The 27,367-nt window shown below is 40.6% G+C and overlaps 2 protein-coding genes across 2 annotated transcripts; both read left to right on the plus strand.

The window, feature by feature from the left end:
• The first annotated feature begins 6,146 nt into the window (after positions 1–6,146).
• On the plus strand, positions 6,147–11,011 carry LOC118217784 (myelin and lymphocyte protein-like). The gene is made up of 4 exons (XM_035399795.1): positions 6,147–6,510; positions 9,072–9,239; positions 9,748–9,885; positions 10,499–11,011. The coding sequence occupies exons 1-4, from the start codon at positions 6,424–6,426 to the stop codon at positions 10,571–10,573; spliced, it is 468 nt and encodes a 155-aa protein (XP_035255686.1). The 5' UTR covers positions 6,147–6,423; the 3' UTR covers positions 10,574–11,011.
• Positions 11,012–11,641: 630 nt separating this feature from the next.
• Positions 11,642–17,039, plus strand: LOC118217718 (myelin and lymphocyte protein-like). Its single transcript, XM_035399701.1, has 4 exons — positions 11,642–11,837; positions 14,017–14,184; positions 14,588–14,716; positions 15,562–17,039. The coding sequence occupies exons 1-4, from the start codon at positions 11,745–11,747 to the stop codon at positions 15,634–15,636; spliced, it is 465 nt and encodes a 154-aa protein (XP_035255592.1). The 5' UTR covers positions 11,642–11,744; the 3' UTR covers positions 15,637–17,039.
• Positions 17,040–27,367: the final 10,328 nt, after the last annotated feature.

The raw sequence follows: 27,367 nt of genomic DNA on the forward strand, positions 1-27,367 counted from the left end.
CAGCCCGAACCCTCCCAGACATACCACATGCACTTTATGTGGCCATTTACCTTAAACTTTATTAATGTTTATTCTCATTTATTTATTTCTCCATGTTTGTTAAATAAAGATTATTTCTCATCTGCCAGTGTGGAAAAGCACAAATTAAGGATATCTTTTTTCTTGAGTTGAACAAATGATTTTTTCAAAGTGAAGAACACGCACAGCTTTTATGTAACTGTTGATTTTGTTTTAATAAATTTTTTTTTTTACTGATGTATATGCATTTGATCTCTATTTGTAATTAATTATCTTATTTCTTTATGCAGGCCAATTTGTTCTTTACATTACTTGTGCTACAAATACTGTTTAGCATGTTTTTGCGGTCTGGTGAGGTTATTGAGCCGGGCTAATTATTCAGAGTGTGACAGAAACGTGTGAGGCGGTGGATAAGATCAGCCCCTCCCCAGACCGCCGGGCACCTGCGCGGTTTCTCATTAACCCCTCGGCAAACCCGGAGCTCTGCCCCCTCCCAAGAATTCCTGAAAGGCCAAAACGCTTCCCCTCCCCAGTCCGACACAAACGTCAGAGCATTGTGCGTGTGAGTGGGTGTGTCTGTGCGGGGCGGGTGGGGGGGGGGGGGGGTTGGCTGACTGGATTTTCCACAATCTTTGTGTGAATGCCGTGTTTGAACACCACGTACAAGTAGTTCATATTTCAATAAGAAGGCACATATCAAAATTGTTGGTCAGAAAAGTACAGTTAACTCATATTTCATTGTTTAAAATAGATCTGTGATTCCAGTTACCCAATTATACACAGACTGTATATGTTTGTTGTTGTTTAGGCCCCATAGACCGTATTTATTATCAATTTAGTATTTTCACCATTTCACTGTTTTCAACACATACGGGACAGATTCTGTATCTCTTTGTTCCATCCACGACGTGCACAAAGGTTTCACCCGAAGCTTTCCTCAGTGTGCTGAATATGTCAAAAAATAAATGAAGAGGTCCGACCTAACATCCAACGCTGAAATGGATAAGCCATACACCATGTGACACACACTGACAACCTTGGAACCATTGGCACGGTTAGGCTGATTGGATATACTCGCATTTATCTATTCATACATTATAATAGGCGGCAGTGAATATCCTGCATGCTATGCTACATAAATAATGGAAAAAAAGTAAGAAATAAATAAATAAATATATATATTGAAAAGACCTCTGTAACTCATCAAGGCTATTGTATTTATGGGAGTGTTTGAGGCAGAGAAGTACCTGCGCTGACTGAAGGGTTCAGCGCTTTTGCTGCTGTTGCATGCGGGCAGAGTGCCTGCTAACATTTCTCCAAAATGGCCCCTTATTTCATCCGCTGCTGTCGGGATGACGCGGTTGGGCAGTTCTTCTCCATCTCACAGACAATGGTTTGCCATTGTTTCTGCTCTAAGACGTCTTATAATACAGTGACTGTGACTCAGAGACTGTGACTATATGTCTCCATTCAGCAGCTCGATTGGCTGTTGATTGGCTGATAGCAGCTGCATCACACTTAAGCTCTCCTCATAGACAAACATTGAAGGTGCCAGGAGCACACTTTTCTACCAAAAGTAATAAAATTAATCAATTAAAATAGGCACTTTCCCACCATACAAAAACAAATTGGTGAAATGGCGGAATAGGACTTTCACTCTTCGACTCAGTTTGGCAAGACACATTTTGGTATGGGCCGCATTTTTGTATGAAAATAATTCATAGAAATCTACTAAAATCTGATAAAATGCGTTGCAGGCAGTTTAAGAAACGTGCCTCTTGACCTGCACTGGCAGGTTTCATGAAGAATTCAAAGATTAAGCTTGACGTCATTCTGAGATAACCATCTTTAAAGAGAATTTTAAAAAGTCTCGATGTCTGAAATTAAGACATTTGAATGACATGAACATCACCACAGATCTCATCACCTGTATTCCCATACTTATATTATCTCTGTGTTAGTTCATGTCTCGATAAAGAAATGTTGTGCGAAACCCGACACAACCATACTCGATAATATTTGGTTCTGCAGCACGTCAGTCTGTCATGCATCTTGCTGACAATTCTATGACAATATATATCAGATATTCATCTTACAAGTGTGACATTAGAAGGTTGCAGTGTAAGTGCTATATTGTATTTACACAGCATTTGAATATATTATAGCTCATGCTACTTTAAAGTATGTTGATATGTTCTGTGATGTCACACCAGGGATAGGAGTCCCACAAGGACCAGTGTTGGTGCCTCAGCTTTTACTTTCCTTATCTAAAAAAGTATCTTGCTATGGACATTGGAAGCACATGAGCTAAATTTTCAGATGATACAAACTTGTTGGAGTCAATGGTGTGTGTGCCCTGCGATGGATTGACAACTTCTGGATGGTGTGTTCTTGTCTGTCGCCCAATGCATCCTGGGATAGGCTCCAGACCCCCCACAAGCCTGACCTGGAACAAGTGAGTTAGTATTGGATGGATGAATGGACAAACTTGTTGGCTAGCAGTTTGGAATCTGCTAATCCAAGAAGACTAACCATTTGGAATTTTATACAGGTAAATGTAATCGTCTGCATGTGGGAGTTAAAAATTTAAGGCAGGAACAGATCATGGGAGGGGCAACATGTGCATGTGTTCAGTTTGAAAAAGACTGGGGGGTGCTAGTTGATCGAAGCCGGTAAGGGTCACAGGGCTGGGCTGTGAAAAAGCAGGATGCTGGGGTATACACCACAAAGGAACTGAGCAACAAAGGACCCTTGTCATTCCACATTAAGTTTCACAGACAGGGCTTAAGCCTAGTCCTTGCCTGAAATCCATTGTTAAACTGGACTAACCCACGGTGACTTTCACAGACACGGTTTAAAATTGTCCTAGGTTTAGCCTGTTGTGGCTTAAACTAAGATCTGCCACCATATTTCACTGCAGATTTTGTTCTTTGTCCCAGGACAGCTAGCATTTTGTGAATGGGAATGGGTTTTCAGTGAAGATCCACAAGCAGATATGGAATGTGGAGGGACATTATCAGATTTTTTAAAAGCAGAACTAATTTGCATTACAGGGTTCATCCTTTCAATGTGTTTTCAAATTTGGTGCTGGTCTAACAAACCACCATTATTCACCACCTGTAGTGGCAACTGGTGTCTAATGTGTGTATTCTAAAGGGAGTAGCTGTGAAAAGGTGTACCTGTGCTTTGTGTTCTCATGACTGTGCTTGGCTATGTACTTCGACATGTTATGTGCCCTTGAGACACAGCTAATATGTTAAATGCAACAGTCGCTACATCAGCATAGAAAAACAAAACAAAACAAAAACAAAAGAAAGTCAAAAGCCAAAGCCCCACCACAGTACTTACAGCAGATTTATTTTTGGAAAATATTCCCTTAAATTACCTGCACAACTCAGTTTCGATTACCAGCGATGGAAGAGAATTGCAGAAAGATAAATTTAATACTATGCAATTCACAGCCCGATATAGTTACGTTTTAAGTAAGTTATAAGTTTTGCTCGATATGAAGATCGCAGTCAAAGGTTCTCTTATGACTATTTACAGTTCTGAGCATTGCCTTTCTCATTCATTGTTTTCCACCAAGAACGGATTTTTATACTGTGTGTAATCGTCTTTTATACTGTGTGTAATCATCTTTTATACTGTGTGTAACTTTTATATGTGTCTAACATCTGACATTTTATTACTTTTATTACAGTTCCCTGAGGGGTCAGAAGGGTAAGCTGTTTGAGTCATTTCACAAAGAATTTTTTGTGGAGGAAATCTGCCATTACTTTCATTTCCCCGAATTAGGTTCTTTGATTGGAATAGCGGCTGTCAGCTTGCACTGGGATATTAACAGATCTCAAATGCAACTCACTAAAGAATCTTATCACCAGTTCCACCAGATCTGGATGTGGACAGAGGGGAATATGTGAGTATACGCTCCTGAGACCTAACGTTGTCTGAAGTGCTTTGATTCCCTCTCAACAATGGAAGATTCCTTCTTGACCTGGATCACACCACGATTCCATTCAGCGACACAAAAATTCTGCCCTAGAAATCACAGGTCCTGTTATTCATTCAAAGCTGTGGCTAAACTTTCAAATTCAGCTGCCCTTGTAGTAGAACTTCCACATGCTAATTTTATTGCAGAAGAGTGATGAGGATGTGACACCAGGATCCGTGTTGGTGAAGTGTCTGGGAGTATGATATGGGCCCAGGGATCCGTGTCCTATGAAAAGCAAAGCTGACCTGATATCAACAGACACTTCATGAATGTGGACTGAGATCTCTGATAAGAGGGTATGTTAGATGCCGTTTGGGCAATTAGTGGAAAGTAGACCTTTGATGTATCCCATCATCCAATCAGATCGTGGTCAGGTCTCGCTGTTAGGCTGGCAGCGTCCTGCATGTTGCCAGCACATCGGTTCACAGGAGGCAGGGCCGTTCTGCAGCTCCTTTGCAGCAGGTGAACCAGAGGTGTGCATTCTTATTTGAAAAGGGGTAGATGTGGGAAAAGGTTTTTGCTTCAGGCCAGCACTGAGAGACCTGGTTCTGCTCATAGTGTTAACTGAAGACCACGACTTGCTGAATCAGCTGTCATAGTACTGGGCTAAAGATGTGCTGACCGGAGGTGGGTAGAGACAACGCCATCTGCATCTGGGTCTGTTCAGCCAATCAAAATGATCTGTATCTGCACTGGGATGGAATAACAGGAGTGGGTGTGACAAACTGGACTTTACATTACATTACATTACATTTATTTAGGAGACGCTTTTATCCAAAGCGACGTACAAAAGTGCATGTCATGGTCATTGGACAACTACAAAACACACGTTCAATAAGGTACAATACTCATTTCGTACAGCTATTTCTAGCCAAGAACACAGTTCAGTTCACACAGTGAACACTATTCTGACCTAACTTATGCCAAGCCAGAGACTAGGTTGTGCGGTTTGATCTAACTGTCTCGGCTTTGTCAGGTGTATTGAAATGCGCCTAAAATTGTGGGTTTGAGGGTTAGCTACACTCTTCATTTCTGTTCAGTCTGTTCCCCATTGTTATTTTGATATTTTGGCAGTTATTGGACTCATTTTAGTGGGTCCAATACTAATTTTAGTGTAAGACAATGACCCCCCCCCCCCCCCCCCCCCCCCCGATGAACCAGCTGGGTCTGATTGCACTTGTTTTAATTGCATTTCCGAGTATTCGCTGAAGTGGAGCGTGGCAGTGCAGAGGGGAATTGGGGCCGTTGGTGTAGGGCTATATAGGGAATTATCTCCTGCACCTGCATGTGGTTAAGTATTGCACTGCAACTAATCTGACACATCTCTTTCTTTGTGTGTGTGTGTATGTGTGCCTGTGTGTGCGTGGGTGTGTGTGTGTGGACATGTATTGCTATCTTTGTGAGACCCAAATGTCCCCACAAGGATAGAAAGATGAGGAACATTATGCAAGGTGGGGACCTTTTGCTGGTCCCCACAAGTTCAAGAGTAATTGTTCGGGTTAAGGTTCGGCATGTAGTGGTTGGGGTTAGGATTAGAGTTAGGGTTAGGGTTAGAGGTTACGGAATGAATATAGTCAATGGGAAGTCCTCACAAGTATAGCAATACATTCTTGTGTGTGTTCTCTAGAGCCCCAGCAGGCCAGGGTTCTCTTTCATAGTAACAAATCATATCATCAATCATGACTGACAAAACTGACAAAAAGCATGTGACTTTTGTATTCTACTGAGATGTAATTCCTTTGTTGACCCACTCACTTGATGACCAGTGCCAAGCATAAGTAAGATCCTTAAGTTGTGTCCATTGAACATAAGGGGACTGTGCCTGTAACCAGTGGCTTAGCAAATTCCTGGATAACTCTTGATGAATTTGCTGCATTTAGAAATGATGGGTTTGGATTCCCAGTAAATATTTGCACACTGTCATCAAGCAGTATCTTAGATGTTCGAAATACATTTGAATCCAGTGTCTCAAAGCCGATTGAATGGATCTGCAGGCTGGGTGAACCTCGGTGAAGTCACAACAGCCTTTCACTTTGGATGCTTTCCATGCAGCTATGTCAGACCACTGTGTACAGGCTTTGTGAGCCTTCCTCGCATTAACAATGAACAATCTGAGGGCGACTCCCCGACTAAACAAACGGCCGCCTTCTCCTCGCAGGCATGTGGTATTTACGCGCAAATCGCCATGGTGACAGTTTTATAAAGTGCAAAGTTTGAGCAAACCGCCCCTTGCACAGTGAAGCAGGGGCTCTGGAGCAGGGCCATTTGCATGAGCCGAAAGCGCAGGGCGCTCGCAGGGGAGGAGCGTGTTCCACGGGGCCAACGTGAGCACATCCTCAAAAAGCAGGTGCGCTGGTCAGGGGCATCATTTGGGAGCGCGCGCACACACGCAGACCTTCGCTTCTTTCGCAGACATGGCCTCCACCACCTCCAGCGGCGTGTTGCCCAGCGGCTGCAAGATACTCTGCAAGATGCCCGATCTCCTCTTCATCCCTGAGTTTGTGAGTACAGTGTCTCACTACCATGTGTAAAGAGTTTGTGAGTACAGTATCTCATTATCATGTGTAAAGAGTTTGTGAGTACAGTATCTCACTACCATGTGTAAAGAGTTTGTGAGTACAGTGTCTCATTGCCATGTGTAAAGAGTTTGTGAGTACAGTATCTCATTACCATGTGTAAAGACTTTGTGAGTACAGTGTCTCATTACCATGTGTAAAGAGTTTGTGAGTACAGTATCTCACTACCATGTGTAAAGAGTTTGTGAGTACAGTATCTCATTACCATGTGTAAAGAGTTTGTGAGTACAGTATCTCACTACCATGTGTAAAGAGTTTGTGAGTACAGTATCTCATTACCATGTGTAAAGAGTTTGTGAGTACAGTATCTCACTACCATGTGTAAAGAGTTTGTGAGTACAGTATCTCACTACCATGTGTAAAGAGTTTGTGAGTACAGTGTCTCACTACCATGTGTAAAGAGTTTGTGAGTACAGTGTCTCATTATCATGTGTAAAGAGTTTGTGAGTACAGTATCTCATTACCATGTGGAAAGAGAGGTTCACTGTGCAAAGATTAGATGTGTGGTGGCCTTTAGGTTTGTTTACAGTGATAATTGTTGGTTTATTTCACCAACTGCACGCTTACTGATTATGAATGGGCCTTCCATGCCTCAGCGGTGGAACTGCACTTATATATTCCTGGGAGTAACGCTGATGTTCTCCGCTTCTTACAAGTCACTCCAGGACTGTCTGCAAAGAAAGTTTAATATTACTTTACGTGCTCTGTTTAAGAGCTGGGAAACTGCGCTAACACATCTGTTTAATCTTAGCGCACAAAAGGCTAAATGAAATAGGGCTTGGCCCTTGGAGCATTTGTGTTAAAGAAACGAAAGGAAATGTTCCCATGAGTGCACGATATGAGTTTGGCCACTGAAACATATACATTTGTCTGTTGACCAGTTATAACATACACTCCAATAAATGTACATTCAAAAATGTGAATTTCAGTTTCAGTTTTAATGTTAATGTTCATGGTACAAAAAAAATGTATATTTATATAAACATTTTATAAAACAGGATGAAACATGTGCATGGAAAATTTTTAAAATAAACATGAGTCAACCAACAAAAGATCATTAGTATACACACGGTAAGCACACAGAACATGTTGGATGGATATAACTAAAGAAATTCTTTGTGCAAGATGAACATTGAATGGATATCCAGATAGTAATAATTGACTGAAAGATTAAGTGAATACAGATGACCATTTTAAAGCATGTAACTTTTATTTGAAATCCCTGAAAGTATTCTTTAAATTTTTTCTTGTTTGACAGCTATCTCTAAAATTGTGTTGTGATTAGCTGAGGTTGCTAAGTATTCATTAAAAAGAGTTTCCTCTGCTAACATTAGTTTCCTAATATAATGTTAGCAGAGGAAACTCTTTTTATTCATGTGTTCAAACAACTAACCTTCCTGCTTGAGGATAGTTAACCTGTCAAACAGGTGCATCATCATCAAATAAAATATGTTTGTGCTGAACATTATCATACAAAAATCTATTCATTATATTCATTAAAATTCTTTGAATTGAAAATGTCGTGTAAGTCGCTCTGGATAAGACAATCTGCTAAATGCCTGTAATGTAATGTAATGTATTATTTCCCATTTATTATATTCAGAGTGTGACAAAGGATATCAGTGTTTCAAGTAAATTGAAACACTGGTGACTGAATTTTTTTTTGTTGCTGTTGCAAAGCTGTGTATTATAATAATATTCGGGTGAAGGCCAGGTAGATCTGATCATGTGAATTTGAAATGGCTTTGAAACATTATGGATCGCATCAGGTATGATTCTCATTTCCTCCATTGCATAGGGGGGAGACCAGTGCATATGCAAATGAACTTTTGCAGGAACAGCTATGCAAATGAACTTTTGCAGGAACAGCTGTTCCTATATTTGTCCATATTTGGTCATTCTGATTTAAATAGTTTTCAGGTGACACCACACCACTGTTCCTCAGTAAGTGAACCATGAAATGTTTTTAAAGTGCAAAACCAAATGAATAGAAAAATCTTCTTAGAAAATACAGACTGTATTGTGTATTGCATAAATTCTGAATTAAAAAGCCCCACAGGTACATGCATTTGAACAGGAGGGTACTGTTTGTGCTTAACTCTGATGTCTGCCAATTTCCCTCTTTTTGTGTAAAATTTTTTTGTAACACTTTACTTGAACAATACAACACAAAGCCTACATTACACTCTCATAAACATGCCATAAAATTTGTCCTGTCACGACAAAAGATTACAGCTTGTGGATGCTGTCAATACACTGACGTAATGTATACCTCAATCAGTGTTTGACAGTTATTTTGTTAAAACAATTTGCTTCGTAAAATTCTATGCATACATTCAGCTGAGTTAAGTTATGTTGATATGGCTGGTAATAGCACGTTTTAAGTCACAATTATGGCAAAGTTCAAGTGTTACAGAGTTATTTAAGTCTTGTGACTTTTTTAAGTCGGTGATCTGTGTTTATAGCAGGCATATTCTGTGTTTTAGGTGGCCGGTGGTCTGGTGTGGACGCTGGTGGCCTCCACAGAAGTACTGATTCCCAACCCTCAAGGTTGGGTGATGTTCGTGTCCATCTTCTGCTTTGTCATGACCACCATCTGGTTCATCTGTTTCCTCAGTGGAATCAACCAGAATGGTTCCTATTGGCCAACACTGGTGAGGACATGTCCTTAATCTCGAGCTTCAGCGAGCAGGCTGATCAATCAGGACACGTAAACAAACACATGCGGCTCACTCCATTGCGAAACAGGGCAGTAATCCAGCACCCAGGTTCCAAAACCTATGTGCAGTCTGCCTGTTACTGCTGTTCCAAAACCTGCTGACTGGTAGGACGGACCGGTAAGGTTGGAGTCTGTCCGGGGTCTTATCTCCAGGAGGCAGCAGTGCATTTTTACATTTTGAAATGCGCAGGAAATGTAATTATCGTTCCATAACACTTAACGCCATGGTTGCGCAACACACAACACATGATGGATGTCAGCATTTTATTCAGACTGCGCATATCGGCAAGACAACTGTAGACTGGGGCCTGGTCCCGAGGAGCCGTGCGCTGGCTGACGTGTGTCCAGTGGGTGATGGTGCAGGTCTGCTGGCGTTCCAGAACGGCCTTAGTGTTGCCCTGAATTGGAGGTTTATTCCAAGGTCCTCCGCCACTCTCTTTCAGGATGTGACTTATCATTTCATCGCCGCGGCCCTCTACCTGAGCGCTGCTGTTCCGGAGGCACTCATCACCATCGAGCTGAAAGCGATCGCCGTTAATCCGCCCGGACTGAAGATCTACCGGGAGAACATCGCAGCGGTGGTATGGATTTCAGTGCCTATTAACTACTCATCATTTTTATTACACAAATGAGAATTTAAAAAAGGTCATAGGCCAGGGAATTGTAAACTGCTTCATGCAAGGCTGCAGTGTCAGCAGGTTTTTGTGGGGGGGGGGGGGGGGGGGGGGGTTTCCCTGTAAACTGACAGTTTAGGTCTCAGAAAAGAGGCATGTTTTCCCTTTAGCTAATTAATCACTTCAACGAATCTGTCAGTCGGGGGCCGAAACAGGACAACAAATAACCCGTCTCATTTTCATTGCTTTAGCGATTGCTGTGTAGGTTTTTTTCCCCTTTGAAACCTGAAACACGCAGCAAATGGATAAGATCGATTACTCTTTCCCCTGGAGAAAAACAAGAATTATCTGTGTATTTAACATGGGCAAATAGCTGGGAAAAGGACTTGTGAAGGGCTTGTTTCACTGCCCACATTCCAATATGACACCTACAGTTGTGTACGGCAAAGAAGCGCTTGCAAACGTGCCTGGCCCTCTCCACTGTTCCCGTGTTTGGTCAGGTGAAGTGCAGGTGTGGTCACCTAGCCGATGGAATCCCATCATATTTTCACCTCGCTCTTTGTTTCCCCTCTTCTGACAGGTAATGGCCTACGTGGCCACGCTCCTGTACGCAGTGCACACAATCTTCTCAGCCATCCGGTGGAAATCTTCCTGAAGAAAGCCATCGCGAGATAACTGCCATGACGTGGAACAGAAAAACAAAACAAAACAAACAAAAAAAAAAACACTTGGGATTGTGGAGTTTAAGAATCTGTATGGCCTGTGTTCAGTTGGGATTTGTCCTTAACTTTGACAAGTAAATGTCAGTGTTACATTTCGTCTTTACAAACTCCGTTTGGCAGGTTACTTTTAGTGATTGCCGAATTGTTTGTGATGCAAAACAAATTCTTGCTTTCAATTGTTTAGTCAAAGACAAATGGTGAGTTGAGTCCTCTTAATGACCTTATGCTTGTGTTTTAACCAAAGCTTCAGAATGCACAAGACTCAAGCGTGTGTATTTTCTGAAAATGAAAAAGAAATATATATATATGACTGGTATTTTTCATGAGAAATGTATAGAAGCTAAATAAATACACACTTGTGTTTCAATCTGCATTCCTTATGTCATTCACAGAGGATCTAGTTCACTCAACACAAGAAGCAGCAGGTTACTGTTGAGCCTGTGAACGGGTTTAGTTTGGTGTTGAGTTTGAAAGTGAGCCACAAGAGTCCAGATCAGTGATAACCAGACCTTTTTCTACTGTCCTGTAGGTTTTCCTTCCTACCCTAACAAAGCACATCTCATTCAACAGCTAGAGCAGGGCTGCCCAAATCTGTTCCTGGAGATCTACTGTCCTGGACGTTTTCCCTCCTACCCTAACAAAGCACAGCTGCCGATCTCATTGAGCTGCTAATTAGTAGAATCAGGTGTGCCAAATTAGGGTTGAAACAAAAACCCACAGGACGGTACATGTCGATCTCCAGGAACAGGGCTGGTCATGGCTGGCTTAGATAGATGGGTATCCTGGGTAAAAAATGTCATTTACACTAGACCCTGTGATTAACAGGGGAGCACTGATAAACAAAAACGTGACTTTGTATGGGAGAAAGCACTTTGTGCACCGGGCTGCCTGCTATCAAGAAATCAAAGCTGCATCGGGGAGAACAATCGTGAAAGTTATCGTCTGGTGGGTGTGTGCGGGGGGGGGGGGGGGGGGGGGGGGGGGGGGGGGGCGGGTATTGGAATGAGAGAGCTGGTTTTTTCAGGTAGGCCATGCATCATCCCTTAAAAGCAGCAGCGGCTCCTCCACCGGTCCACTGGAGCTGAGGTTGTTCAGGGCGAAACGATGGCAGCGGCTACAGCTCAACACGCGCGCAACTTGCCCAGTGGCGCCGGCATCTTCATGACCGCACCGGATATTTTATACCTCCCGGAACTTGTGAGTACCTGGGCCTCTTTGTCTTCTGGGCCTCTTTGTATTCTGGGCCTTTTTACTGGCGAAGATGCTTTAATTCAGTGGGTCCCATCCCTGTTCCTGGAGGTCTACCATATTGCAGGTTTTCACTCCATCTCTTACAAAGCACACCTCACTCAACAGCTAAAGATCTCATTGAGCTACTAATCCGGAGAATCAGGGGTGCCAAACAAGGGTTGAAATGAAAACCTACAGGGCAGTAGATCTCTGGGAACAAGGTTGGGAACCACTGCTTTAACAGATGTTAAACATTCCACAGAATGCATTTTAAGGGTTTTTGTACTGTTGAAAACATGCATGTCTGTGACTTACCTATGAGGCCTATGCTACAATTCATTTCAAAAACTTTGTTTCTTGGTTACAATTGAATGAGCCTGCCTCTTATTCATAGATTGATTATTCATATTCCACAGGCCAAAACATTTTATTCACCGCATAATACTATGAAGCAAAATAGAGTTATACTTATGAAAATTCACCTGTGCGTAGAGACAGTATGAGCACTTCAGATAAATTCACTGTATGTGCGTAAGAACACAACTGATCACAAATTATGCAACGATACGGGCAATGCTTGGAGTGTCCAAACGCCACTGCACCTGGAAACTAGCTGCATCAGAGAAGCATAGACTATTTAACCCTAAAGCTGAATGAGATGTTTTATAACCCTTTTCCTCTGAGTAGCTGAGGACACAGATCTTGGCTACTGTGGCCTAGTCCTGTTTCCCACAGGGATTGTCTGCTTTATTGTCTGGTTTTATGAATAGCCACCTGCAACGGTCTGTTTGATGGGCAAGGTAAAGGCACACACCCAGTGACGCTGGAAATAGCAGTTTCTCATGTTCCAAACAAATGGCCTGTTATGCTGGATACTTCACAGGCACTGCCATGGGAGAGGGTTAGGGACTGTGACATAGATATATCCATCATAATATAGCTGATGGGGATGTGCCTTTGTCTCAAAAACACTTGGGGCGGAATACAAATCTACTTTTGTGTACTCTATTGTATGAATACAACTTTGTAATTATTCAAGGTTTGTTCTCTTTTTTTTCTTCTTTGAATAAAAAATAATACAGTAAATTATGTGTTTAAGTAAGTATTTATGAGGTGACAAAACGTATCAGATTGAAATGTACTTCATCAGAGTTGATTGAACAGTTGTTTGATATTTCAGCACAACTTGGCACTACTAGGTTCAAATGATCCAGTTTATCAAAAATGTATAGAAATGGAACCAAATATCCTGGAATTCAATAAACTAAATGTCAAATACATGGATGGCAATGAATTCCTAATACAACTAAAATCTGTAGTGTTTCATTAACTCCAGGTAAAGAAATTCCACCGGTGTGTCATAAAGTATGTATGGTGCTCTATATTAACATATTGATTTAAGCATTTTTTTAAAAAAGACTGTTTGAAAGAAGCAATGCAAAGCAATTTTTAAGAATTATTTCAATAATTTTTTAATGATGTATGATGAGATGAGATTGTGTATACAAATAAAAATGGCACAATAAATGACTGCAGTTTTACATCCATATGCTGCTGTGTGCAGTCCTGGGGTGCATAGAAAGGAAAGGTATGTAAGATACAGATTCCTTCTTAATCCCTTCCCAGGGAAACGTAAACGTTCAGATGTAATTAAAATATACTGATAGATATTTAATGAAGTGATTCAGGCTATATGCCTTAACCCTTTGAACTGTAGGTTTTTGGAATGTTTTTTCAAAATTCCAAGTCAGTGTTCTAGAAATACATGTCTTACAATTACACTTACCACTAGCGGTTACATCAGCACAAGAATGTTCCGTTACTAACAGTCTAATCACATATTTGTGTTCTTACGTACACCTTAACTGGGGTGGGGTGTAATAACAGTTCCTCACCTGGCATTTGAGCTCCAGTCCCTACTTATACTACACCATCGCTTACTAGCACAGGAGTTCTGATTCCTCCAATTGGCAGGTTTTTTTACTTGTGCCCTTGTTAACCCCACTGCTTTCCTGGAGCAGATCTGTTGTGTGGTGATTGGCTCGCACGCACATCAGTCTGTAGCCTCTCTGGGAAAGCAGCTGTCATTGGCTGACCGCTCACTGCTCTCCCTGCTGATTGGACGCTGATTCCCGCTGTTCCTCAGCTCTTCGGCGGGCTGGTGTGGATCCTGGTGGCCGTCACGCACGTCGAGCCAGCCAATCCGCAGGGCTGGGTGATGTTCGTGTCCGTCTTCTGCTTCGTGATGACCTTCCTGTGGTTTGTGATCTTCGCCTGTGGGGGGCACAGAAACAGCGGATCGTGGGCAGCTGCGGTAAACCTCCGTCCCCAAAATCGCCCCCCCCCCCCCCCCCCCCCCCCCGACCTTCTTAGTGAACAACCCCCCGCCCGCGACACAGAGGCCCCATGGCACGGTCAGCTTTCTCTGGAACCCATGACTTAACTCAGGGGCTCCAGAACTGTTTTGCTCAAGCCCCCCTTTGCTAATAGGACTTTTTTTTGAAGCCCAACCAACAGCTTTGGCACTGCTCGGATGCTGTTTGCTTTGTTGGTTTCTAATGGACTTTTCATTTCACATTTCGTAACAACAAGCATTTAAATATTTTTCCTATTCAAATATTTAGTCGTGAGATCGATAAATGAAATATTCTCTTTCCCATGAAGGTTGATGAAGTTCACCAATACTGTTAAATAATCTGAATTGTTCTGTTCCTCAGGACTTTGTGTACCACGCGCTGGCAGTGATTTTTTACCTCAGCTCCTCAGTGTCCCTGGCCTCGACAACCATCGCCTTTGGGATTCTAGCACCAAGCTCCGTGACCTACAAAGCTGACATTGCTGCAGTTGTAAGTGAAAAGCTGTTAAAATGCCATGACAGCTAATGAGCTCTTTTCTGGTATGAAAGATAAAAGTTATGAGGAAAGACTTAAGATGCTTAATCTCTTCAAGCTTAGTAAAAGGTAATAAACTACAGACTCCATTTTCTGCAAAAATCGAAAACCCTGTGGGAGGACTAATCATTTGAATTCTGCCGAGAGACACAAACGCAGGACTTCAGAATGCTAACTCGCTAACGGGTTTTAGGACTACAAACTATATTATATACAGTAACACTATATTAGTCATGTTAACTCAGAGGTTGATGGAATCCTATTATTATAAAGACTTGTAAACATCTTAACTTAAATTGACTTAATCTGAGCAACCTATCTTGATAATAATCGCATTATTGTGTGCATGTAAATTTACAAACTCATCGGGGCATTGTATCATCGCACTGCTCGATAGCACCCCCTCTGGTCAAAGGAGAACTGCAGCGAGGAAAGGCTCATTGCTAGTTTTTCAAAGGACAGGCAGGCTACTGTGTGCCCCTGTAAGTGTATCTGGGTAGTCACAGCACTGGGACAGGCCTACAAGTTACTGTTGAGCTTTTCAAATTGGGAAAAAATGAACAAGTAATAATATTGTGCTCTGGGATAGCCTTTGAATTATTCACCATAAAAGCAACAAGTCCTCACAAGTCCTAAATTTTTTCCTGTGCACATACAGTAGCATTGAAATGATCCTGTATGTATTGATAGAATACCACGACTCTTGTGTGTAATACGTAGTTGGAGATTACTGTGATCTGATTGGTGTATTTGTATTTCCTCTGACCAATCGCGCGGTAACACGGCTCCTTCTCTTCCAGGTGTTTTCGTACGTGGCCATGCTGCTCTACTTCATACACTTCATTCTGTCGGCCATCAGGTGGAAGGACTTCTAGAGCCCGCCAGGCCTGTGTGGAGAGAGCGGAGTGCTGCATGGCCGATCTGAGAGAACTGAGCTCGAGTTTCAGCACTGGAGCTTTTGTCCTCGAATCAAGCAGAATTATAAAAACTAAAAAAAACGAACCCCACGGTAATAACACATATCAAAACTTGTTAACATAAAATGTCCCCTAGCACATATCACATGTTAAATGTGCATTTCCTTTCAGACTGCATTGCTGATTGTTTCTGTTTTATTAATTACAGATATGCATTTTAATTTTTACCAGAATAGAACAGCGCAGAGCTTTACTGTCCACAGAAGTGGAAATTTGCCTTTGGCTTTACAAAGCCGGCCAAAAAAAGTCATTGGTATTACATTTGTATAGTATTTTATTATTATATCGTATCATATTTTTTTGTGTTGTATTTGATTGTTGGATTAAGCTCAAATGACAGGTTTTCTGCTGAAAGAATGAATGTGCTTATGCCAGGAAGGGGTTCAGTGTTTGTATACCTGGCCATAGGTACATGGAGGGAACCTGGAAACAGAGAGGGGATATGGGGAAGGTAATTATTACATTCAGAAAAATAGTGTTTCTACAAAAGCACACAGACAATACAGTGATAAATGTGAAGTGTGTAGTTCCATATTTGGAGTGCAGAGAAGTGGAGAAGGCAAATGTGCATTGATATTGACATTTACATTTACATTATATATGTAAACTTTCTAACACTGGATGACCCGTGACAGTTTTAGCTCTCACCTTGTATCCGATCATTTTTTTCCCATCTGTTCATAAACATTAAAAGTATGCCTAAAATGCAACATGTACCATACTGCAAGTGTCATGATGTTCATGCCAGGCCAAGCAGGAAGTCCATCATACCATAGATGTTTAACGGGCAGGCGCACACTTAAGCATTTATGCCATAGACGTGTGATGTCTTTGATGTGCTGGAGTTGTTGGGATAAAAATCCATATCAGCCTAGGTTTGGTGCCCTTTAGTCTATGAATACTCTACCTTTATCAGTTCACTGTCATTGTTCTTGGGGTACAAGAACAAAAACAAGAACTCCCTCACCCTGCCAAGAACCGGAAACTCTACCTTCATCAACGCAGCAGTCAAGAATGCGCACAAGAATACATATTTGCCCTGCCTGTTCCTTTCGAGAAATGCAACTTCGTGAAGCGGATAAGAAGCCCTCATCTACTCCTGGGCCAACTAATCTGAGCTGAAGGTGTGGAATGAGATGCACGTGTAGAAAATATGGACATGAAAAATATATATCCAGCCACCAGACCCACCAGTCATGTTCTGTTCCTCACATATGTACATTGCCTTCAACTCCTGTGTGCATATGAATCCACTGAGATAATTGTACTGTATCTGTCACAAATAAAAGTTATGGAGATCATTTGTGACCCTGCAGTGATCACTCTCCCCCTGAGACTGTAGGTATGCTCCAGGCATCCACACACCTGTACTGATGCAGCCAAATACCTTTCAGGGGTGCGTTTTCATCTGAAGTAGGCGGGAGATTGTTACAAGAAATACATTCTTAAAAGGGGGGCATCATATGGTCGGACTACGAGCTGTCTATTTAAATCGAGGAGCCCAGTTATTGCTACCCAGTTATCTTATAACGACTCAAACAAGTGATCCAGTCCAGGGAGAGTAATTTCATCTCAATATCTTCCTCAAAAAAGGATAATTATTTTGTATACAATATGGAAATGAAAGACGTTTGTGTTCAAACGTGTCGGTAACTAAACCAATATTTACACTACATGTCCTGTAAGACTACTGTAGAACAATATATGTCCTGTTTACATTCCATTTACAGTATTTCTCCTGCCGTTGGGGCGACATAGCTCAGGAGATAAGAACGATTATCTGGCAGTCGGAGGGTTGCCGGTTCAAACCCCACCCTGGGCGTGTCGAAGTGTCCTTGAGCAAGACACCTAACCCCTAACTGCTCTGGCGAATGAGAGGCATCAATTGTAAAGTGCTTTGGATAAAAGCGCTATATAAATGCAGTCCATTTACCATTTACCGTTGCAGTATTTGCATCTCAACATTCAGTATGAAATATTCAGGGTCATTATAGTGACCTAGTGCAGCAGAGATCGGACAGTATATAAAAATGAGAGGCTTTCATACAGAGGACCAAACAGCCATGTTTCTAGACTGTTGGAAATGGTCCATCTGCTATGATTTCATCTTAGGAGCAGATTTATCTGTTCTGAAGAGGCAGTTTTTCCACCGCTACACCTGTGCACAGTGATCCATTGTTAGGCATGAGCTTGTTCCTTAATGTACATTTGCATGGCAGACACAGTCCCACCTGTGCTGTTGCACACTATGGTGTAGCAGAAACCATTCATTCTCACTTCAGGGAGATTTTCTAATATATATGTATTATATATGTATTTACATATTAGCACTCATCAAAATCCTAAGGATAGATTTTTTTTTTGGGGTGGGGGGGGGGGGGGGGGGGGGGATTAAAATAATGACTTTGAGGTATTTCATGTACATAATTCAAATTCATCAGCATCTGATGTACTACTTACAGTACTTACACTTGTTAAGGTTATCCATTGGCTGTCCTTGAGATTAATTATGTAATAATAGCCCCACCAACCCAAAAATCACTCCCCAGTGGTGGAATAATAATAATATTTAATTCATTAACTTTTCAAATCCATGAAAACCTTTTTCAAATTAGCATAGCTTTTCCTTATATCATGTTGTAACAGTCAGCCATCCTATGATGCTTGCTAGTTTCTTTCAGTATGTATTATTTCCTTTTCGCTCAGTTCAATGTTTCTTCTCGATCTCGTATTCACTCAGTTCGAGATTCCTGTGGCTCAGTGGTTGATTGCAGGGCTATGAGGATCAGCTGCTGATCAGTGCCTTGGAGACTGGCTGTTAATTGGTCATTTAGAGCAGCTGTTGTGCATTCTTCTCTTTTACGTTTACTTTCCTAATGTTTGTCCAGCAAGTTGCCCATTCAGCTTTTCAAAACCTGACATTTGTCTTCACAACTGGATGGAAGGGATTTAAAAATTACTGATGCATTCTGGAACATATTTCATGATGTCATCTGAACGGAATGCATGGAATGTAAAGTTCTAAGTGTTTGATCTGTTTGGAATGGGCATGACAATTTTAAACATAAGACAAATCATGTTTATGAAATGGAAGTGGATTTTTCCATTTAAATGAAGTATTGCTTGCTAAGAATGTAAAAGATTTGGTCAATCACTAAATGCTGAATGCCTTAACAACCGTCCTGAAATGATTATCTGTATTCCAAGTAGCACTTTGACCACAGTAATGATTATTGTGAGTTTCTAGGATTATTCTGATTTATCAAACATTGTTCTGACTTATCAAAAAATTATGGTCAACATAATTATTTAAATATTTGAGGTATTTCATGTACATAATTCAAATTCATCAGCATCTGATGTACTACTTACAGTACTTATACTTGTTAAGGTTATCCATTGGCTTTCCTTGAGATTAATTATGTAATAATAGCCCCACCAACCCAAAAATCACTCCCCAGTGGTGGAATAATAATAATAATATTTAATTCATTAACTTTTCAAATCCATGAAAACCTTTTCCAAATTATCATAGCTTTTCCTTATATCATGTTGTAACAGTCAGCCATCCTATGATGCTTGCTAGTTTCCTTCAGTGCGTATTATTTCCTTTTCGCTCAGTTCGATGTTTCTTATCGATTTCGTATTCACTCAGTTCGAGATTCCTGTGGCTCAGTGGTTGATTGCAGGGCTATGAGGATCAGCTGCTGATCAGTGCCTTGGAGACTGGCTGTTAATTGGTCATTGAGAGCAGCTGCTGTGCATTCTTCTCTTAACCAATCAGGGTGTGACAGCACTCTTCCTGTTGAGATTAAAAGAAGCAGGAAATGCCCTGTTCCTGTTTGTTTCTGATCCGACCACCTCTTGCTGCAGCACAGTAGTTGCAGTTAGCTAAGAATACTACCAGTCTCTTACGACTTCCATGCGTGATTTTCTTTGCTCCAGTTGTCAGACCAATGAAGGGGATATTGTAGTGAAAGTATACTGAAAACCCCAGACATTTTCAAGGTGTTGTTTTTATACAAACACACCTTGGCTGGGTGAATTGCGCTTGGGTGGCCAGCCTGAAGCTGTCAGGGCTCCCCTAAATGATTTCAAAGCCTTGCAGGTCTTATTTTTTGTTTATTTTATTTTTTGTTTCAATTACAAAGTCCTCCTGTCTAAACAGTACTATTTTCTGTTTAATAGAAAAAGGAAATGGTAAATTCTAAAAGGCCTGACACTGCAAGGAAAAAATTTGTTTCCTTTTAAGCTGCTGAATGGAGTTGTACAGTTGCCTCAACCCACAGACTTACCGTTTTCCTAACCCTAACCCTAATTTGAGCCCTAAAACCTAATTGAAACCATTGGTACTTTGGAAAACAACTGATTACTCATTTCAAATTGTTGAAAAACTAAGTCAAGATCGTGAATACAATAGTACAAATGCTAAATAATATGTTTGAGGGCATAAAAAATGTTTTCCCTGAAAAGAAAATGCATATACTCTATATCGTTTTATGGTCATAGGTACCCATGCTACTATAGAAAATTTTTAGCGTGTCCAAAATACAAAAAGAACCAATGTCCTAACCTTTCTTTAAGCTGCTGAACACAGCCGTAAACTTGCCTCAACCCTCAGACTTACCGTTTTCCTAACCCTAACCCTAATTTGAGCCCTAAAACCTAATTGAAACCATTGGTACTTTGGAAAACAACTGATTACTCATTTAAAATTGTTGAAAAACTAAGTCAAGATCGTGAATTCAATAGTACAAATGCTAAATAATATGTTTGAGGCCACAAAAAATGTTTTCCCTTAAAAAAAAAAAAAATGCATATACTCTATATCGTTTTATGTTCATAGGTACCCATGCTACTATAGAAAATTTTTAGCGTGTCCAAAATACAAAAAGAACCAATGTCCTAACCTTTCTTTAAGCTGCTGAACACAGCCGTAAACTTGCCTCAACCCTCAGACTTACCGTTTTCCTAACCCTAACCCTAATTTGAGCCCTAAAACCTACTTGAAACCATTGGTACTTTGGAAAACAACTGATTACTCATTTAAAATTGTTGAAAAACTAAGTCAAGATCGTGAATTCAATAGTACAACTGCTAAATAATATGTTTGAGGCCATAAAAAATGTTTTCCGTGAAAAAAAAATGCATATACTCTATATCGTTTAATGGTCATAGGTCCCCATGCTACTATAGAAAATTTTTAGCGTGTCCAAAATACAAAAAGAACCAATGTCCTAACCTTTCTTTAAGCTGCTGAACACAGCCGTAAACTTGCCTCAACCCTCAGACTTACCGTTTTCCTAACCCTAACCCTAATTTGAGCCCTAAAACCTAATTGAAACCATTGGTACTTTGGAAAACAACTGATTACTCATTTAAAATTGTTGAAAAACTAAGTCAAGATCGTGAATTCAATAGTACAAATGCTAAATAATATGTTTGAGGCCATAAAAAACGTTTTCCCTGAAAAAAAAAATGCATATACTCTATATCGTTTTATGGTCATAGGTACCCACGCTACTATAGAAAATTTTTAGCGTGTCCAAAATACAAAAAGAACCAATGTCCTAACCTTTCTTTAACCTGCTGAACACAGCCGTAAACTTGCCTCAACCCTCAGACTTACCGTTTTCCTAACCCTAACCCTAATTTGAGCCCTAAAACCTAATTGAAACCATTGGTACTTTGGAAAACAACTGATTACTCATTTCAAATTGTTGAAAAACTAAGTCAAGATCGTGAATTCAATAGTACAAATGCTAAATAATATGTTTGAGGCCATAAAAAATGTTTTCCCTGAAAAGAAAATGCATATACTCTATATCGTTTTATGGTCATAGGTACCCATGCTACTATAGAAAATTTTTAGCGTGGCCAAAATACAAAAAGAACCAATGTCCTAACCTTTCTTTAAGCTGCTGAACACAGCTGTAAACTTGCCTCAACCCTCAGACTTACCATTTTCCTAACCCTAACCCTAATTTGAGGCCTAAAACCTAATTGAAACCATTGGTACTTTGGAAAACAACTGATTAACTCATTTAAAATTGTTGAAAAACTAAGTCAAGACCATGAATTCAATAGTACAAATGCTAAATAATATGTTTGAGGCCATAAAAAATGTTTTCCCTGAAAAGAAAATGCATATACTCTATATCGATGTATGGTCATAGGTACCCATGCTACTATAGAAAATTTTTAGCGTGTCCAAAATACAAAAAGAACCAATGTCCTAACCTTTCTTTCAGCCGCTGAACACAGCCGTGAACTTGCCTCAACCCTCAGACTTACCGTTTCCCTAACCCTAACCCTAATTTGAGGCCTAAAACCTAATTGAAACCATTGGTACTTTGGAAAACAACTGATTACTCATTTCAAATTGTTGAAAAACTAAGTCAAGATCGTGAATTCAATAGTACAAATGCTAAATAATATGTTTGAGGCCATAAAAAATGTTTTCCCTGAAAATAAAATGCATATACTCTATATCGTTTTATGGTCATAGGTACCCATGCTACTATAGAAAATTTTTAGCGTGTCCAAAATACAAAAAGAACCAATGTCCTAACCTTTCTTTAAGCTGCTGAACACAGCCGTTAACTTGCCTCAACCCTCAGACTTACCGTTTTCCTAACCCTAACCCTAATTTGAGCCCTAAAACCTAATTGAAACCATTGGTACTTTGGAAAACAACTGATTACTCATTTAAAATTGTTGAAAAACTAAGTCAAGATCGTGAATTCAATAGTACAAATGCTAAATAATATGTTTGAGGCCATAAAAAATGTTTTCCCTGAAAATAAAATGCATATACTCTATATCGTTTTATGGTCATAGGTACCCATGCTACTATAGAAAATTTTTAGCGTGTCCAAAATACAAAAAGAACCAATGTCCTAACCTTTCTTTAAGCTGCTGAACACAGCCGTAAACTTGCCTCAACCCTCAGACTTACCGTTTTCCTAACCCTAACCCTAATTTGAGCCCTTAAACCTAATTGCGTCACTATGCGTTACTATTGCGTTACTATGCGTACCTATGACCATAAAACGATATACTTAACCAGAGAGACATTCCATGCAAAAGACTCGTCAAAGGGTTGAACCAAAGCGGAGAGCTTCAGTTTCATAATGTTTCAGATTTTTGTAAATAAATGCTACAGGTCTTTGGTAGGCACGTATGTATGATGATGCCAGTTAATGCAAGGTCCTATTTGTTTGACAAAGCAAATCTGTCTGCTTGGTCTATTTCCTATGCCAGCCAAATGAAGTCATTAAAACAGCTGAGAACAGTGGGATTAAGTTTACTTCAACATTTCTCAACCTAATGGTCTCCCTGTAGATACATGCAAATTAAATGAATATTTCCCTACATTTCATATTTCCTGGCATGGATTTTCAAAAAAAGTATCCGTCTTTGAGTGTCACTGTAATTTATTAGCAGCTGGGCCAGTTTTTTAAATTTTATTTATTTATTTATTTATTGGTCCAAGTTCAGAGTGGGTTTGTATCATGGTTTTAAAACATTGTCATCAGTGATTGAGAGCTGTGGCACACACGTTCTGTTCCAGAACTGATAAAAACTTCACACCCCAAAGTCCGAAGGCCAGGGGGGAGCGCAGCGCAGGAAGTGGCCGGTCTCTTCAGAAAACATTTTGAGGAGCGGCTGTTCTGATTGACAGGCGTTTCCTTGCAGGAGACGATACCAGTATGTGTGTGAGGATGTCATGCCCACAATTAAACAAAATGGAAAGAAAAATAGAGAGAAACCTCCTGAACTTGAGTCAACACGTGGTGTCAATCCTGTAAGAATTCCTCTGAGATGGGTTTGCTGGTTAATTAGAGAAAAACGGTGTGCATTCTTCTGGGAATAATACCCATAAACTGTGCGAGTCAGTGGAATCTTCGAAGCCCGCTCCTTTAGATAAGACTGTGAAAGGTTTCGTTTACTTTCCTAATGTTTGTCCAGCAAGTTGCCCATTCAGCTTTTCAAAACCTGACATTTTTCTTTACAACTGGGTGGAAGGGATTTAAAAATTACTGATGCATTCTGGAACATATTTCATGATGTCATCTGAACGGAATGCATGGAATGTAAAGTTCTAAGTGTTTGATCTGTTTGGAATGGGTATGACAATTTTAAACATATGACAAATCATGTTTATGAAATGGAAGTGGATTTTTCCATTTAAATGAAGTATTGCTTGCTAAGAATGCAAAGGATTCGGTCAATCACAAAATGCTGAATATTGCCTTACCAACCGTCCTGAAATGATTCTCTGTATGCCAAGTAGCACTTTGACCACAGTAATGATTTTTGTGAGTGATTTATCAAACATTGTTCTGATTTATCAAAAAATTATGGTCGACATAATTATTTAAATATTTGGTAGTCTCAAATATTTCAATTAGGTTGCTGCATTTTTGAAGGACATTTATATGATGATAATTAGTGCATCATATGACTAAAATCTATAGTTGTGTTGGCTATAATAATAAAGGTAATCAAGTCCAGAGCCCAGAAACAGCCTCAGAATATGAATTTACAAAAGGCAGAGAGCTGGTCTTCTTACAACACACAGGGTCTCATTCACAAAAGCTTTCTTAAATTATTCTTTCTTTTGTTCTAAATTATATATATTTTTTTAATAAACCTTGTTGTCATGGCCTAATCTGGCTGCTGACTAAAAGGAACCCACAGAAGCCTGTAGAGACGGACCCACCAGGAGTGGATCTAGACCCCCGATAAAGACTTTTCCTGGTGTATTGGCACCATTAAACAAAAAGGAATTTCCATTTCCAGCAGCCCTGAGGAGAATGCTGCATCATCTGCCACCCATGGCATTTTCTAATTGTATTTAATATTTAGCGGTTGGATATAATGTCAGTCAGTTGGAAAATTGTGGCCATACTGCCCCCAGGTGTACAAACAGGCCCACTACAGCACTGCGCCATTGCTCGTTTTGATGTAGTCCAAGGAAATATGACAGTGGCTCCAAGTTTTCAGTTTTGTGATGCATTTTGTGATTATAATATTCATCCTTCCCTTATCATAACCCACTTATCCTGGAGTGCTGAAGCCTATCCCAGCATGCATTGGGTGCGAGGCATGAATAGACCCTGGACGGGTCGCCTGTCCATCGCAGGACACGCACTATTTACTCACACGCTCATACCTCTGGGCAATTTTAACACTCCAATTAACCAAACCTGCGTGTCTTTGGATCGTGCGAACACAAGGAGAACAAGCAAAGGCCCAGGCCAGGATTCAAACCCAGGCCCTTCTTGCTGTGAGTGCTACCCACTGCAACACTGTGCCATCCTTGATTGTAATATAACAATTTATTCAATTATTTTGCATAATTGGCTTCATCTGGTGGACATAATTATAACAACCAGTGGGAACATTGTGCAAGTGATTGATTTTTGAATCTGTGCCTAATTACTCTTTTAGTCCTAAAGGCCTGCCTTGCCGTAGTTTTTAATGACAATATTTGCCACTTAATTTAAACCCTGGTTGTTTTCTTTAGAGAATAAACCTGAATTTTGTGGACTTGAACTGGGGGAAAACTATGACTCCAAAAGAGATCCCTGCTTTTTTCTCTGTGTTCTACATAAATTTTTTTTTTTAATGAAATGCTTAATATCATCACGCAAGGTTTCTTTTTTTTCGTTTTTTATTTTTTAGTGAAGGTCAATTTGCACAGATTACAAGAGAATTATACAGAATCGGCACGGTTCTACCTTCAAAAATAGAAATCATACCTTTTCAAATTAAAAACAAGTAGTCATTCTCTATAACATAAAGGATAAAGTATATCCATTTTGACCAATCTGCAAAAGTGATTCTCTGGCAATAGTAATGTGGGAGAGTTATGGGAAGGGTACGAGGACACAGTGCTGTTTGGCTTCTGTCTGAGATACTGCGCTCGCTTTTGTACAGACTCTTCATCAATAAATAAAGCAATGCCTCCCATAAAGCTCTCTCACACAAACAGATGCTAATGAAATTTCCTGTCCAATGCTACGCTAGCCTGCATCTTAGGGTTTATAATATGTAGAGACAGCGACGCCAATAGAAACCTATGGGGAGCGCATCAGAACCAGGCAGGACAATTCTGTTCGCTCAGCAGGCCTGCTCAGTTGTGTTCCTAAATCACGTCTACGATGAGCATACAGCAGACATTGGCTATAATAAATGTAAAAAATTAATATTTGTCTGTGTGGTAGGCAAAAAAATGTTACCTCAGAAAAATAAGTGATTTTTCTTCCTAATATAATGCACGTCATTACCATCAATATTTGAGTGGAAGTATTTTATTTTTACTGTCAAAAATGAATGGGACCCAATGGGGAAACGTGCTTTCATAGATATCCACAGGGGGCGTCATTATATCCGGTCACAATCGTGCCGAATCAAACAGAGCACAGTGATCTTTAAACTTTAATGCCGTGCTTGTTTGAATCGGGTGCAGAACAGCCAACCACTTAAGAGCGGCCATCTTCTGTGCTCAGTGAATTTTAATAGTTCAGCTGGAAGCTGTGTTCTTTTTAATCTATAAAATGTCAGGGGCTTTATTCTTAAAGTTAGTGAGCTTGAGCGCTGATGCAGAACCAGGCGTCCCCTGTGCGCCTCCTAACATCAACCATAACAGGCGGCGAGGAGACAAAAATCACACGCGTGTTCTGTATTTATTTTTTAATAAACGCCAGCCTTTGTTTGCAGCCGAGAGATGGCGCTGTCTGTGGTGCTGAAAGTGTCTCCGGTGCTTGCTGTGTTGTGGCTGTGGGTCTTCAGCATATGGTCCATTTGACACCACCCCAGATGGGGCACTTCACACCCCATCTCCTGCTGTAATGCCCTGGCAGCCCCCAATCTGGGGGGCTGGCTGGCTGGCTGACTTACGTCAGCGTAGCGGACGCTGTTCTGTATGTGTGTGATTCTGTAATAACGTTTTACAACTCTAACAACGGCACAATACTCATTCAGAGCTCTGTTTTGGTGTTTATAACTATTACAGGTTACGATTGAATGATTTGGCACATGCTTTCAGTCAAAGTGATGTACATTTCACATGTTAAGCAAACACAGTAAGAGCTAGAGCTGGGCACAGTCACATCATCAGTGCCAACACCAGGATGCTTGTCCTAACCTGTGAGAAATGGAAGCTAGGATTTTTTTTCATAGACAGGGACATTATTAGTGAAAGAATGCTTTTGTATTGTTTAGTATTGCCGTAAGCTGGTTGTAATCAGCAAACTGATTGACTCAGGGGACATATTGTGCCACGGTTCTGACACCCATGACACCGGCTCTGAACCACTGAGGCCTTCCACTCCAGTGATTGGCTGAGTGGATGAGTCATTTCCCAGCCACTGAAGGACTGCCAGTGGTGCCAGGCAATCAATCTGCCAATCACGAGCGATGACAGCGGCTTTACACGCTGTTACCGGGCCCTTGTCTGGAACCCAGAGATCAGGCTGAATAATAATTTGTGCTCCTTTGCATTTCAATGCATCCGGTACAGTACCCCATACAAAGAGCGAGAACATTCAGAGCAGTATAAAATCAAGACTGATTCTTGCGTAATGTTACCCCCCCCCCCCCCAACCTTTCACTACGTATT

The sequence above is a fragment of the Anguilla anguilla genome, chromosome 18 (assembly GCF_013347855.1).
Source record: "Anguilla anguilla isolate fAngAng1 chromosome 18, fAngAng1.pri, whole genome shotgun sequence".
Classification (NCBI taxonomy): domain Eukaryota; kingdom Metazoa; phylum Chordata; class Actinopteri; order Anguilliformes; family Anguillidae; genus Anguilla; species Anguilla anguilla.